This window comes from Macrobrachium nipponense, chromosome 38 (assembly GCF_015104395.2).
Source record: "Macrobrachium nipponense isolate FS-2020 chromosome 38, ASM1510439v2, whole genome shotgun sequence".
Classification (NCBI taxonomy): Eukaryota; Metazoa; Arthropoda; class Malacostraca; order Decapoda; family Palaemonidae; genus Macrobrachium; species Macrobrachium nipponense.
The window spans coordinates 54,027,270-54,040,765 of record NC_061098.1 but is presented as its reverse complement, the minus strand read 5'-3'; the positions used below and the strand labels follow the sequence as shown (position 1 = coordinate 54,040,765).

At 40.2% G+C, this 13,496-nt stretch overlaps 1 protein-coding gene across 1 annotated transcript in view; it reads left to right on the top strand.

The window, feature by feature from the left end:
- LOC135209737 (zinc finger protein 91-like) overlaps positions 1–11,925 on the top strand; it is a 269,350-nt gene extending 257,425 nt beyond the window's left edge. Inside the window, exon 2 of the mRNA XM_064242513.1 lies at positions 8,644–11,925. Coding sequence (XP_064098583.1) covers positions 8,768–10,516 — 1,749 coding nt within the window. The 5' untranslated portion in view covers positions 8,644–8,767 and the 3' untranslated portion in view covers positions 10,517–11,925. The remainder of the gene's footprint in view (positions 1–8,643) is intronic.
- The last annotated feature ends 1,571 nt before the right edge of the window (positions 11,926–13,496 follow it).

Sequence of the window (13,496 nt, the reverse complement as noted above, 5' to 3'; positions counted from 1 at the left end):
TCTTCTGGTATCTTATCCAGATTATTTTGAGAAAGCGGCTCCGCGCTCCCCAACTTCGACTTTTTTGATGAGGAGGAAAACTTCAGACCCTCTCCTCCCAAAACTTGTTCTATCTAAAGCGGTTAGACATTCGTTGAAAGAGACGCAGAAATGGATGTCTATGAAAAGAGACTTAGGGAAGGCTCTTTTTGCTTACCCTCCTCTAAGTTGCGTTCGTAAGAGGTATAGGTTTTTATGTAACTGGGGAAGCTCCTTCTCTGGGAGTTTCTGCCTCCTCCCAGGGAGACTTCTCCAGTTTAATCGACTCCTCTAGAAAGATCTGCTTTCGCCGCAGCGAAAGTTTTCTTTACAACGCCTGAGTTGGACACGTTGTAAAGAACCAATTTAAACTTTTGAAGTCTTTAGCTTCCTTGATTGGACTATTGGCGCTTTAGCGGCCAAGATCGAAGACTGTCCTTCTCTTTCTCAGGAGTTAGCGGAGGATTGGATTGGTGTTCTGTCCTGTGCGGACAAATCCATTAGGGATGGATGTGATGAGTTAGCTTCGCTCATCGCCTTTGGTACCCTTAAGAAAAGGCAACTTTGGTGCTCCTTTGCTTCTAAAAGGGTTACTTCCCTACAGAAGTCTGCTCTCTTGTTTGCTCCTTTTGTGAAAGATAACCTCTTTCCAGACGATGTAGTGTTGTCAATTTCGTCTGCGCTAGATAAGAAATCTACTTCGGATTTACTGGCACAGTCTACTAAGAGACCTAAAGCTCCTTTGGAGACTGTTCCTTCGGTTTCTCCTCTGGCCCAAGTGCCTTTTCGAGGGAGAAAACCCAAGCGCTTCTTTCGGCCGAAGAAGTCGAATTTGCGACCTCAGTCTAAGGCCTCGGCCAAGGTTAACAAACCTTCCAAATGAAAGCTCGGTTCTTCATGCACCAGTGGGAGCCAGGCTGGCTCTGTTTTGGGAGGAATGGGAAAACAGAGGAGCAGAAGCCTGGGTAGTGCAAGTACTCAAGTTCGGCTATCGTATTCCTCTCGTTTCACCTCCCTCGCTCTCACCTGTGCCAATTCCATTCCAGGCAATATACTCTCCGGGCTCAGACAAATTTCTGGCGCTAGCCGCAGAAGTGGAAGCGCTTGTTTTCAAAGAAGCGATAGAACAGATAGAAGGGGATTTTCCTCCAGGCTTTTACAATCGCCTTTTTGTAGTTCCCAAGTCATCAGGGGGCTGGAGGCTGGTTTTGGATGTGAGCGCCCTGAACTTGCATGTCCAGAAAACAAAATTTCATATGGAGACCACTCGGTCGGTTCTGGAGTCCATCAGACAGGGGGATTGGATGGTTTCTCTGGACATGCAAGACGCTTATTTTCACATTCCGATACATCGCGAATCTCGGAAGTACCTGAGGTTCATGTTCGAAGGCAAGGTGTTTCAGTTTCGGGCGCTTTGCTTCGGACTAGCGACCGCTCCTCAAGTTTTCACCAGGGTTCTATCCCCGATAGGAAGCTGGCTGCACATATTAGGAGTAAGAATCTCCCTCTATCTGGACGATTGGCTTCTCCGGTCGGAATCAGAGAGTCGGTGCATGAAGGACCTTGGAACAACTCTGGATCTTGCCAGAAAGTTAGGAATTCTGGTCAACAAACAGAAGTCCCAGTTGGTTCCATCTCAGAGCATCCTTTATTTGGGGATGACTGAATGCTCAAGTTTTTCGGGCTTTTCTGTCCCCGAAGAGGGTTCAAGGCTGTCTGGAGACAGTTCAGGAGTTCTTGGACAAAAAGGTAAGTTCTGCCAATCAGTGGATGATGCTCCTGGGCAAATTGACGTCAGTGGAGAAATTTGTGACGTTGGGAAGACTGCACATGAGACCTCTGCAGTTTTTCCTGAGAGCCTCTTGGTGCAGGAAGACACAACCAGACTCGATTGTCTTTCCTGTCACAGATCAAATAAAAGAGGACCTAAGGTGGTGGCTCTCGAGCAAGGTTGGAAGAAGGGTTAGATTTACGACCCATCCTCCCGAACCTACAGTTCTTTTCCGACGCTTCGGACACAGGTTGGGGAGCCCTGCTGGGAAATCAACGGACTTCAGGAGCTTGGTCGGAGAAGGAGAAGAAGTTCCACATAAATGTAAAGGAACTTTTAGCAATTTTCCTGGGGCTCAGACAGTTTCGGAGCTTAGTAGAGAGGTCGGTAGTTGGTAGTGCATTCCGACAACTCCACGGCTCTTCTCGTACGTGCGGAAACAGGGGGGACTCAGTCTTTCTCTCTATACGAAGTAGCCAAGGATCTCCTCCTGTGGTCAAACGAAGCGAAGGTTCAGCTAGTCCCGAGATTTGTTCCGGGAAAGATGAACGTCCTGGCGGACGAGTTAAGTCGTCAACAGCAAGTGTTACCTCTGGAGTGGACTTTGGACAACAAGATTTGTCAGAAACTTTGGCGCCTTTGGGGACGACCGTCCATAGACCTGTTCGCGACATCAAGGAACACCGTCTTTCTCTCTTTTGTTCTCCAGTTCCAGATCCTCTAGCTTGGTCGGTGGAACGCAATGGCTGTTGGATTGGTCGGGTCTGGAAGCTTATGCATTCCCTCCGTTCGGTCTAATAAGAGAGGTGCTGAACAAGTTCATGTCGCACAGCAATGTAACACTAACGTTAATCGCTCCCTTTTGGCCCAGGAAAGAGTGGTTCCCGGACCTTCTCCAGTTGTTAGTAGACTTCCCCAGACTTCTTCCTCCAGAGAAGTGGCTTCTCAAACAACCTCACTTCAAGAGGTTCCACCAAAACTTGTCCGCTCTAGCTCTGACAGGGTTCAGACTGTCCGGAATCTTGTCAGAGCGAAAGGGTTTTCAAGAAGAGCTGCAGAAGCTATCGCTCGTTGTAGGAGAGAGTCTTCTAACAAACTCTATCAAGGGAAGTGGAGAATCTTCAGAGAGTGGTGTAGAAGTGCTAAAGTCTCTACTTCTGCGACCTCTTTAACAGAAATAGCAGATTTTCTTCTATTTCTTAGGAACTCTAAGAAACTGGCTCCTTCGACGATCAGAGGATATAGAGCCATGCTTTCTTCGGTTTTTCGACATCGAGGTTTGGATATTTCCTCCAATTCAGATCTGTCGGACCTCATTAGGTCTTTCGAAACCACTAAGCTCCCGCAGGATACAGTGGCTTGGAACTTAGATGTGGTGCTTAAGTTTCTCGTGGGGCCACCGTTTGAGCCTTTGAAGTCGGCTTCACTCAGGAACTTGACTAAGAAGGCACTTTTTCTTATTGCACTAGCTTCTGCTAAGCGTGTCAGCGAATTACACGCTGTAGACAAAAGAGTCGGTTTCTCTCAAGGCAATGCTGTATTTTCGGTATCTTTGACCTTTCTAGCCAAAAACGAGAATCCTTCTAATCCTTGACCAAGGAGTTTTGTGGTAAGGAACTTATCTGATTTGGTTGGACATGAGGAGGAAGAAAGGCTCTTATGTCCAGTCAGGGCTATTAAGCAGTATCTGTTTGCCACTAAGGGTATTAGAGGACAATCTTCTAAGCTCTGGACCTCGGTTCAAAATCCCTCTCGTCCTCTTTCTAAGAATGCTATATCGTTCTTTATTAGAGAGCTTATCAGGGAAGCTCACTCGCAGTCCGAGAACGACAATCTTCCGTTCGAGAGTTAAGCTCACGAGGTTAGAGCAGTGGCAACTTCTTTAGCATTTAGAAAGAATTTATCTTTAGCTTCGATTCTTCAGAGCACGTTCTGGAGATCGAGTTCGGTTTTTGCGAGTCATTATCTCAAAGAGATAGAAACGGTTTTCGAGAATTGTAAAACGTTAGGTTCGGTGGCGGTTTCTGGCATGGTGTTGGGAGAAACGGCACAGGGGTCGTCACCTCTATGCTAACTTTTCACCTTGAAATAGGTTGTCGAGTTCAAGGGAAGCTGGGGGTACTGAGTACCTGGGATACTCACCAGTCTGTTAGGTCAGATTTTATAATGGTTGGGTATATATGTTTTTAAATCTGGTGTTGGTGACAAATGTTTTGTATGATTGAATTTCTGGTCTTAGCCCAGGGCAAGGGCAATCTTTGTTGTTACTATCCTCCGTCAGTCAGCCTTGACTCGCTTGAACTACGGAAGGATTCCACTCCTGTAGAGGCTAACTTTGGTCAAATTCCAATTCCTCTACAATAGTAAGAAGAGCACCGACCAGAGGCAGTAACAGTCTGCTGTAGCTCTCTTACAAGGTAAGGTACAACAGACACCTTGAGTGTTTACGGTATTGTAATAAATGTAACCATTTAGAAATACTAGTGTTCCACTGATCCCACCGCCCTTCCATAAATGTGTAATCAGCTGTATAATTGTTCGGTAAGAGACTACAATAAAAATGAAATTTTCATTATTAAAATGAAGTTTTATTGTATACTTACCGAACAATTATGATTATACCCACCCTCCTCCCCTTAGGTGGACGGACGGCAGAAAGAATTGGATTCACCTGGTCAGTTGTACCTGGTTCTCCCGCGGTGTAGGGAGATGAACGTCATCACCATCAGTGTTGGCGACGCCTACGCCGCTAAATTTGAATTTAGTCTCCTGCCGATCATGGAAATCACGGCTGTATAATTGTTCGGTAAGTATACAATAAAACTTCATTTTAATAATGAAAATTTCATATTGTGCTAGAGACTTCGAATTTGTTTCAAGATGAAGATAAATGACTGAATATTACTAGACTGTAAGAGTTTTAGCTTAATTGCGTTTTTCTACCATTTCGGTAGTCATAGTTGACCGAACGTGGTTTTGTTTCTATTTATTGTGATTTATATGCAAATATTTCGAAAATGAGAAAAGCTACAACCTTCAATTATTTTTTTTTTGTATTCTACATGAAATTGCGCACATTTTCATACATAAAACTTTGTGTAACGGCTAATTTAAAATGGTGCAAACATTACCACAATCGCACGTATGATTTTTTCGGAAGAGTTACCGCGCGGACGTAAGGAAAATGTTATTTTTTTCATAAATTCACCATAAATCGAAATATTGTGCTAGAGACTTCCAATTTGTTGCCAAATTAAGGTAAATGATTGAATATTACTAGAATATAAGAGTTTTAGCTTACAATTGTGTTTTTCGACCATTTCGGTAGAGTCAAAGTTGACCGAAGGTTGAAAATGTGTCACTTATCATTTTTTTATATGAAAATATTTCAAAACTGATAAAAGCTACAACCATGGGTTGTTTTTGCTTGTTTTGTGCATGAAATTGCACACATTTCCATATATAAAACTTTGTGTAACGGGAATTTAAAATGGTGCAAACATTACCACAATCGCACGTATGATTTTTTTCGGAAGAGTTACCACACGGATGTAAGGAAAAAGTTTTTTCATAAATTCACCATAAATCGAAATATTGTGGTAGAGGCTTCCAATTTGTTGCAAAATGAAGGTAAATGATTGAATATTACTAAAATATAAGAGTTTTAGCTTACAATTGCGTTTTTCGACCATTTCGGTAGTCAAAGTTGACCGAAGGTTGAAATTTTGGCACTTATCGTTATTTATATGAAAATATCTCAAAACTGATAAAAGCTACAATCATGAGTATTTTTTTTTTGTATTCTAAATAAAAATGCACACATTTTCATATATAATACTCCATGTAACGGCTAATTTAAAATGGTAAAAAAAATTATGTCAAAGTGACGAAATAATTTCCGAGATGTGTCACCGATACTTTTTAGTGCGGCAAGAAAGAAATTCGCGCTTGCGCGCCTGCGTAACAATTGTAAACAAAACAACACCTTGATCCGTGAACTCCCAGCATCCCCCAAGGCGCGTGATTCAAGAGTTTTCGGCTGGTAGGCCTATAAGTAATTTTCCGCGAATTTTTAAAAAAAACTTTTGTATGTCGGTGTAAAATATGTCCAGTCGGCACCCGAGAGACAAAAAATGTTGACGTAAAATACGTCCACTCGGCATTTAAGGGTTAGTTATATTCTTGATGATTCCGTTTGCTTCGGTAGACGTAGATACGTTGTACTGCCACCAATATATAACTGTCTGCGGTCCACCACTTAAATGGTATAGGACGGCGACCAGTTGTATGTCTATTCTTGCGACTGTGATAAGCAAGCATTGTGGTTCCTTTTCCCTTTCACGTCTGAGTGACATCAAGTAGATTTTGTTTCTTCTTCAGAATAGGGGAGATGACTCAAACTTCCTGAGTTAACTTAACAACTTTATTTCAACTCCATCACAGGAGTATAGGAAAGGTTGGTCAGATGACCACTCTGTTGGAGAAGGAAGATAGAACTAACTTTACAAGAGAGTCGCATCAATAGCTGACAATAGCTATCTCAGCATATTACAAAAATAACAGATACGTTCATATGACTCGGATGTCATGTGTTTCCTTTACAGGTGATAGGTCACCAGCTTCCCATGGAAGGTGTTCTGACCTGTTTACAAGAGATGACAATTGTTGATACAGATAAATGTAAACCAGGCCACTTCAAGCATTGCATGGCGTGGTCTAGTTTTACGTCCTGTTATGGCTATTGATCACTCTCCTAACTCGCCAATGACCCCTTGGGTCATGGGTTTATTTACAGATATGGAAAATATCTATATTAACATAATGTATGCATTACACATGGACTTCCCGTCGATGTAAAACACTCGAGAGGATGAGGATTGGTTATGCTCAATTTCAAACCCATTGGTCCCTGATGCTAGGCTCAAGTCCTTTATGATCCCTTCCCTAGAGGAATTTGTTGGTAATGATCCAGACAGAAGGCTACTTTTTCCTGGAGTGCTGCGGTGCTATCTGAAGAAGACTCGACATCCCTGCACAGTGTCGTCGACTTTTTGTTAGCACTGGCATGTCCAAGAAAGAAGTGTCCTAGAATACTATTTCTCCTGGCTTCATGAGATGATCTGGAAAATGTACTCTGCTGTGGGCAAAGATGATACCAGCTTCTTTCATGGAGAGTTCACAAAATAAGGACATTGTTCTTTCCCTCGCATTCTGTAAGAACCTGTTGGTTCCTCAGGTACTTCCTTCTACCTTTTGGACTTGCCCACAAGTCCTTGGACACTTTTTTTCCTTGGGAACTCTGGTGGCTGCTCAACAAATTGTGTAGTTACCCAGCTCCTTTAACAGGGCAAGGTTGCATCTCACCTAAGAAATACGGTTATGAATGTATGTTTAAGTGAGAGTGACTGGCTCTCCTTCTTCCTCTTTCATCCTACTCTTCTTTGGGCAGAGAGTGGACGAGCCATTACATGCTGGACCTGGCAGCCAATGCAGGTAAATCTATTTATCGAGTTCCCTATATATTTTCTTTGATTAGATTATAGAAGTATATATCCTCTCCTTCCCCTAGCAAGGGGACAGAAGACCCTGACATAAGACAAACCCAATGCCTGTAATTGTCTTATCGTCTCCGACATTAAAAGTTCTTTATGCCCTTTCATATGAGGGTATGTTTCTCCCTCATATGAAATGGCCCAGAAGTCAGAAAACCCAGGTGTGGCGAAGTCTACTCAGTTCATAGAGACTCACTTAAATTCCTCCCTCCAACCAGCAAGTCTTCTTAATGTAAAGGACTGATGGTTTGAGTATCGTATAGGAAAAAATCAGAATTTTTTAAAGTGAATTGAATTTTTTCTAACTACTATACAAACTTGAGATCCTTTACATTACACATATGCCCATCTCATGCCTCCCCTCAATCTAGCACCTGGGCCAAAAGCAAATTGGAATTTTTACTTCTGGTCGGGATGGGACTCTTGACTACCGGAGTGGTAGTTAGCTGCCTAACCATCTTGTTTGAAAGTTTTAACGGCCGTTTTCCATTCTTCACTGAAGGTAATTCCTAATGTAAAGGACCTCAGGTTTGTACATATAGTAAGGAAAAATACAATTTACTTTAAAAAAAATTGATTTTATCATGACAGCAACATTTTTTAAATACTAACCTCTCTATTATGCATCAACCCCCCCCACTTCCTCACTTATGTGGACAGAAGAAAAACCTGAATAGAAAACTATAGACCCTCCGACCACCCAAAAAGGGTAGGGGAAAAGATGTTTCAAACTAAACTATCTGCTTAATTTTTTAATTTTCGCTCATTATTGTTCTCCTGCCTGACTTGGGAAATACAGCTATCATGATAGAGAGGTAACTACTACAGTACGCCCTCATTTTCTTACAATTTTGGTTTTGCTGACTTTTTTCTTCAAAAATTTTTCCTGATTGCGTACAAAATTTTGTCCTTTATTTCGTACTTTCATTTCGATATCATACTGCTGGAAATGCTCCATCCTGGGCTCACCACCTGACTCAGCCACACAATAAACTCCCAGACCCAGTCTGCTTTTATTAACAAATGGAGAGAGAGAGAGAGAGAGAGAGAGAGAGAGAGAGAGAGAGAGAGAGAGAGAGAGAGAGAGAGAGAGAGAGAGAGAGAGAGAGAGAGTTCAAAATTTTTCTGAGGGTTGGAATGAGAGGCACTGTAGTACAGTATTTCAAAAATAAATAAAAAAAAATGTTCTGTTTTTAACTAACCAATTTACATTAAGAATCATAGATTTTTTTTATACACAGTAGACTTTAATTAATGTTCCATGGTTTTCTAAACTCTGTCACAATCTTTTTTTTTGTTTAGGTTTGGATCCCTTAGTGAGCGTGAGATTACAAGATGTAGTCTTGCAGTGAAGATGTGACAGGATTGGTGGTTCAGGAGGATTAATCTGGTTTTGAGTGGATCTTAACTAGTTGAAAAAGTTGCCATGGCTACTGCAGTTGACATCAGTGAAAGGGGAGTAGTTAAGCAGGAGAATTCAGTCTTGGAAACTTACTGGGATCCCTTTCAAAAATCCACAAAGAATGACATTCCATTACTTGTGTTACACGAGCTTGCAGGACATGACAATAAAGTCTATGATGTGGATGAAAATGTCAGTATAAAGAGTGAGAACCTAAGTGATTGTGATTATGAGGACTCTTATGACGATCTAGATGACTTTGGTGAAGATGTAAAAGATCCTCTGTTCATTCATGAGGATGAAACGTTTGATGATGATGTCCCAGGGTATGGTGACATCATAAAACCACCAAATGATGAAAGGAACCAAAAGAAAGACAACCCAGTTATTAACCTTTCCGAACTGACTGCAAAGTCTCAAAGTGGAAAGAAAGAGGCTTTGAAGAGAAAGAGGAATGGCAATTTTTGTGCTCAGAATGGTAGGCAGCCATGTAAAACAGTCAGTAATGAACAAAGCAAAGAAAAGCTTGTGGATTTGGAGCCTGTTAGAAAATCACAAAGAAAGATTAAGAAGAATGTCATCTTCTTTGATTCATACTTTACATATACAAGTGATATGTTTGAGAATAGTGGCCCATCACTAGTCAAGGGCCAGTTACCGGTGAATGGTAGTTTAGCTACGGACAAGACAACCAAAAATAAAGCTGGAACCATTAGTGAAAAGTTGAAGAAAGAGTGTTATATTAGTGAAGAGAGAGGTGAAAAGAAGGAAGCTAATGTAAAAGCAAAAACTGTTGCAAAGACACAAGTGCTGGATGGTAAAGTAGAAGGGAAAGCTTATGCAAAATTGAAGACTGTAACTAGGAAAATCAAGAAGCCTGTTGATAAAAAGAAACTGAAAAACAACAACTGTCCCAATTCTGTGTCTGGTGGAAAGAATAGCTTTGTGGAACATGGAAATGATAAAAAGATTCCAGAGGCTTCTTTACTGAAACGAAAAAAGAAAAAGATTCCCCAAAATCTGCAGAGTTCTTCTGTTAGTACAGATGAACCAGAGATTCCAGTAATGCAGTTTGCTGAGAACACTTTGAAGGTAGATAATGAAAGTAAGAGTATCATACCCAAAATCACGGGTGAGGCAAACAAAGCTCCCCGAAAGTTACGATTAAAAACCTATTTCTGTGAGTATTGTCCTGAATCTTTCTCGACATCGTATTACCTGAAGTTGCACATCATGCACCATACAAATGAAAAACCCTACAAGTGTGATATTTGTAACAAAGCATTCAGGATGAGGTGGCGTGTCAAAGTACATCGTGTGATACACGAGGAGATCAAGCCCTTTGCATGTAAAGTTTGTGGTCATAGAACCTGTCGGAAAGACAATTTAACCTCCCACTTGAAACGTGTGCATAATACTCCACTTGAACAGATAGAACTCTTTATCGACGACGTTCCCGTTGCTAAAGTCGAGAGGGAGGAGAGGAAACTTTTCTCGTGTAACATTTGTCCCAGCAAGTATACTCGCAGAGATAACCTGGTTACGCACCTTAGGGTTAAACACAATCTGTCGATGTCAGATGCTGATGCAACCACCAGTGACGAACTTCCCAGGAAGATATCAGGCCGCGTTCGGCCATACTCTTGTACGCTTTGTCGTCGTCATTTCACAAATAAGAAAAATGGCTTCGCTCACCTGAAACTTTATCATCATTTGTCACCTCACGAAATTGAATCATGTCTTGTTTATGAGGAAGGTTCTGAAAAGCTTTAGCCCAGCTTAGTGGAAGCTATGGTTTTATATATAGTACATAGTATATGAAGTATATAAGTTGTGGTTTACTGTACTGTTATTTTATTATGAATTGATAATTGGCTTTTGAATTACTTGCAGAGAAATTCATATTTCATTATTCTATGGAAAGCTTCTTATTTAACTTTTTTAACATATCTGTAAAACAGCTTGAATTTTTCATGTTTCAAGGTATGTAATATGATCTAAATGTGATTTAGGTTTTCAGTGCCTGTGTATAAATTTATGTTCAGAGTTCTTTTGGGTATTATAAATATTAGGGTCACTGGGGTTTAGGGAATTAAGGAATCTGTCTTGTCATACTTGCAGTTCTGACTTGCAGTTCTGGGACTTATCAAACAACAGGGAAAAATTATTTAGAAAAATCTATAATAGGCAAAAATGACTTACTTCCAAAGTGAAGTATTATAATTTTGGTCTAGATGTGACGTGTTGTTACTATTTTGATGTGTTAGCTAATTAAGCTTCAAAGTTACTCTATTGTCTTATTTCAAATAAAAAAAAAAGCTGCAATTTGAGTTGTTAATTGCAGTTTGCTTGTTAAACAAGATTCCACTGATAAATTTACTCAGTATCAGAAAGGATTATCGTTACAGTTGACTCCCCGCCTATTCATTGTTGAGCATTTGCGGTTTCACCTATTCACAGATTTTACTTTGGAATGAATCTCCAAGTTATTTGCAAAAAAAAATTGACTATTTACAGTTTTTTCTTTGGAATGAATCTCCAAATTATTCGCAAAAAAATTGACTATTCACAGAATTTACCTTGGAATGAATCTCCAAATTATTTGCAAAAAAATTGACTACTCACAGATTTTTTCAGTAATTACAGTAATTTCATATTAGTTTTGTGACTGTAGTATTTATTGTTTGAACTATTAAAACAGGCAGTTATAAATATTTTTAGAGGTTGGTCTTTGGTGTTTAAACTATTAAAATAACAGTTACACGCTGTACGAGCCTTGTTATGCGGGGTGGGGTTAAGTATTCGCAAATTTTAGCCATTTTCGGGTGGTTGTGGTCCCTATCCTCCCCAAATGGATAGTGGGGGTTGACTGTATTTATATTTCCACAAAAAATCCATCGTGATATTGTTTTATAAAAGTACTTGTGTAAATAATTTTAAAGTAACCTAAAAAAAAACAATAACAGAGATGGTGATTGTAAACCTCTAGGTGGCACAACTGTCATTGGATATGATTACTTATTTTAGAACGAATAATTGCTTGATTTGTAAATTTTAGAATGAATAATTGCTTGATTTGTAAAAACCTGTTCACTGGTCCAAAAGAAATTATATGTATTGTATTTTATTGAGCTGCAGACTTGTTTTTGTGTAAAAGTAAATATTCCATTGTATAGAAAGAAGTTTTTTCTTTTTTCTGCCCGTTGACATAAATGTGACTTAAACTGAAAATCTGAAGGCAAAGTGACCTTCATTATAGTACATATGTATGTGCCATAGGGGACAACAGTGCTACCTGTAGAGGCCTTTTCTTTGTGTCTGAATACAGTTCTGCACAGGTAAGGACATTTTCTCAGGTTTTATTTTTAACTTGCCAAGGACATATTTTTTTTTTTTTTTTCAAAGATATCAAACTTTAGGAGTAACAACACACTTTGTGGCCCAGTCCTTTTGCTTTTAACTTGCCAAGGACTTCTCTTTAGTTTCAAGATATTTTTACTTAAATTTAAATTCTAGTTTTAGCAATAGACCCTGGCCCAGTCACAAGAGGATCCAGTGTTGTGACTCAGTGGTCTGGTTAAATTACTTAATGATAATGATTGTAGTTTGATAATTTACTTATGTAGTCATCACTTCTAACTTTTTCACCATATTTCAAAAGTAACAGTTTTGTTCAGCATTTTTCTTCAGTTTTGCAATGATGTGCCATTTTAATTTCACCCAAAAATTTAAAGTCCCTTTTTTCATTTTACAATGCAGTACAAGTATATGAGATTTATGCAATTTAACATATTGAAAGTTAAAAAAAAATATATGTTGTTGAGCTTATATTTGTTCCTACACAAATATAAACCTGCATTCTTTACATAGGGATGTTGCTTGCTTACATGAGTTGGAATGGCCGTTAACCTTCAAACAAGGTTGTTAGTTACAGAATGTAAGTGGGGAAAGCACCTCCCAATCGGCAGTCTGCACTCCAATTTGCTATCGGCCCCCATTGTGTGATGACAGCTGCTGCGCGCTCTATCCGACTGCCATTTGACTTTTATTCTTGTGTTATATGAGTGTGTGTGTGTTTACTTTATTTAATTATAACTGTAAAACAGTCAAAGGAGAGGAAATTGTTTGTTTTGAGGCACTGACCATGAATGAACAAACCTTGTACGTAATTGTTTTGTCTCTATGGAAATAGAGACATTGTGTATACGTACAGGCAGTCCCTAGTTATCAGCGGTCTCAGTTAATGATGATCTGGCTCTATGGCGCTTGCCTAGCACCATAAAATCAGCGATTTCGGTCCCATAAATCGCCGAGTTTTGGTTAATGACGGTTTTTGCTTATCGGTACTCCACCAATAACTGCGAACTGCCTGTATTGTGCAGTAAGTAACTGCAACCAAACAAGCTCATGTAGTGAGTGTCGTGTCTAGCTATCTGAAAAGTGGTTGCAGTTTGGCTTAAAAAGAAGAGAGAGAAAGTTTCCATAGTGTAATTGAAGTGCAATACTCTGCTGGTGTCACACAGGATTCTCACTGATTCCTAATTGGGCCCAGCCAAGCTTCCTCCTGCTGTTGCTGCTCCTAAGGGAGTGGTTTCCCCACCACTATCTCCTACTGCTTCATGAGTAGAAAGTTGGGGAGGGGGGGCAGCTGGGCAGTTGCCCAGTATGATTCCTCTCTGGTGGTCTCTTGTTTGCTTGATGGGGGAGTTATCCTCCTCGGGGCAAAGGGGAAGAGTGCCTCCTTTAACCTGAC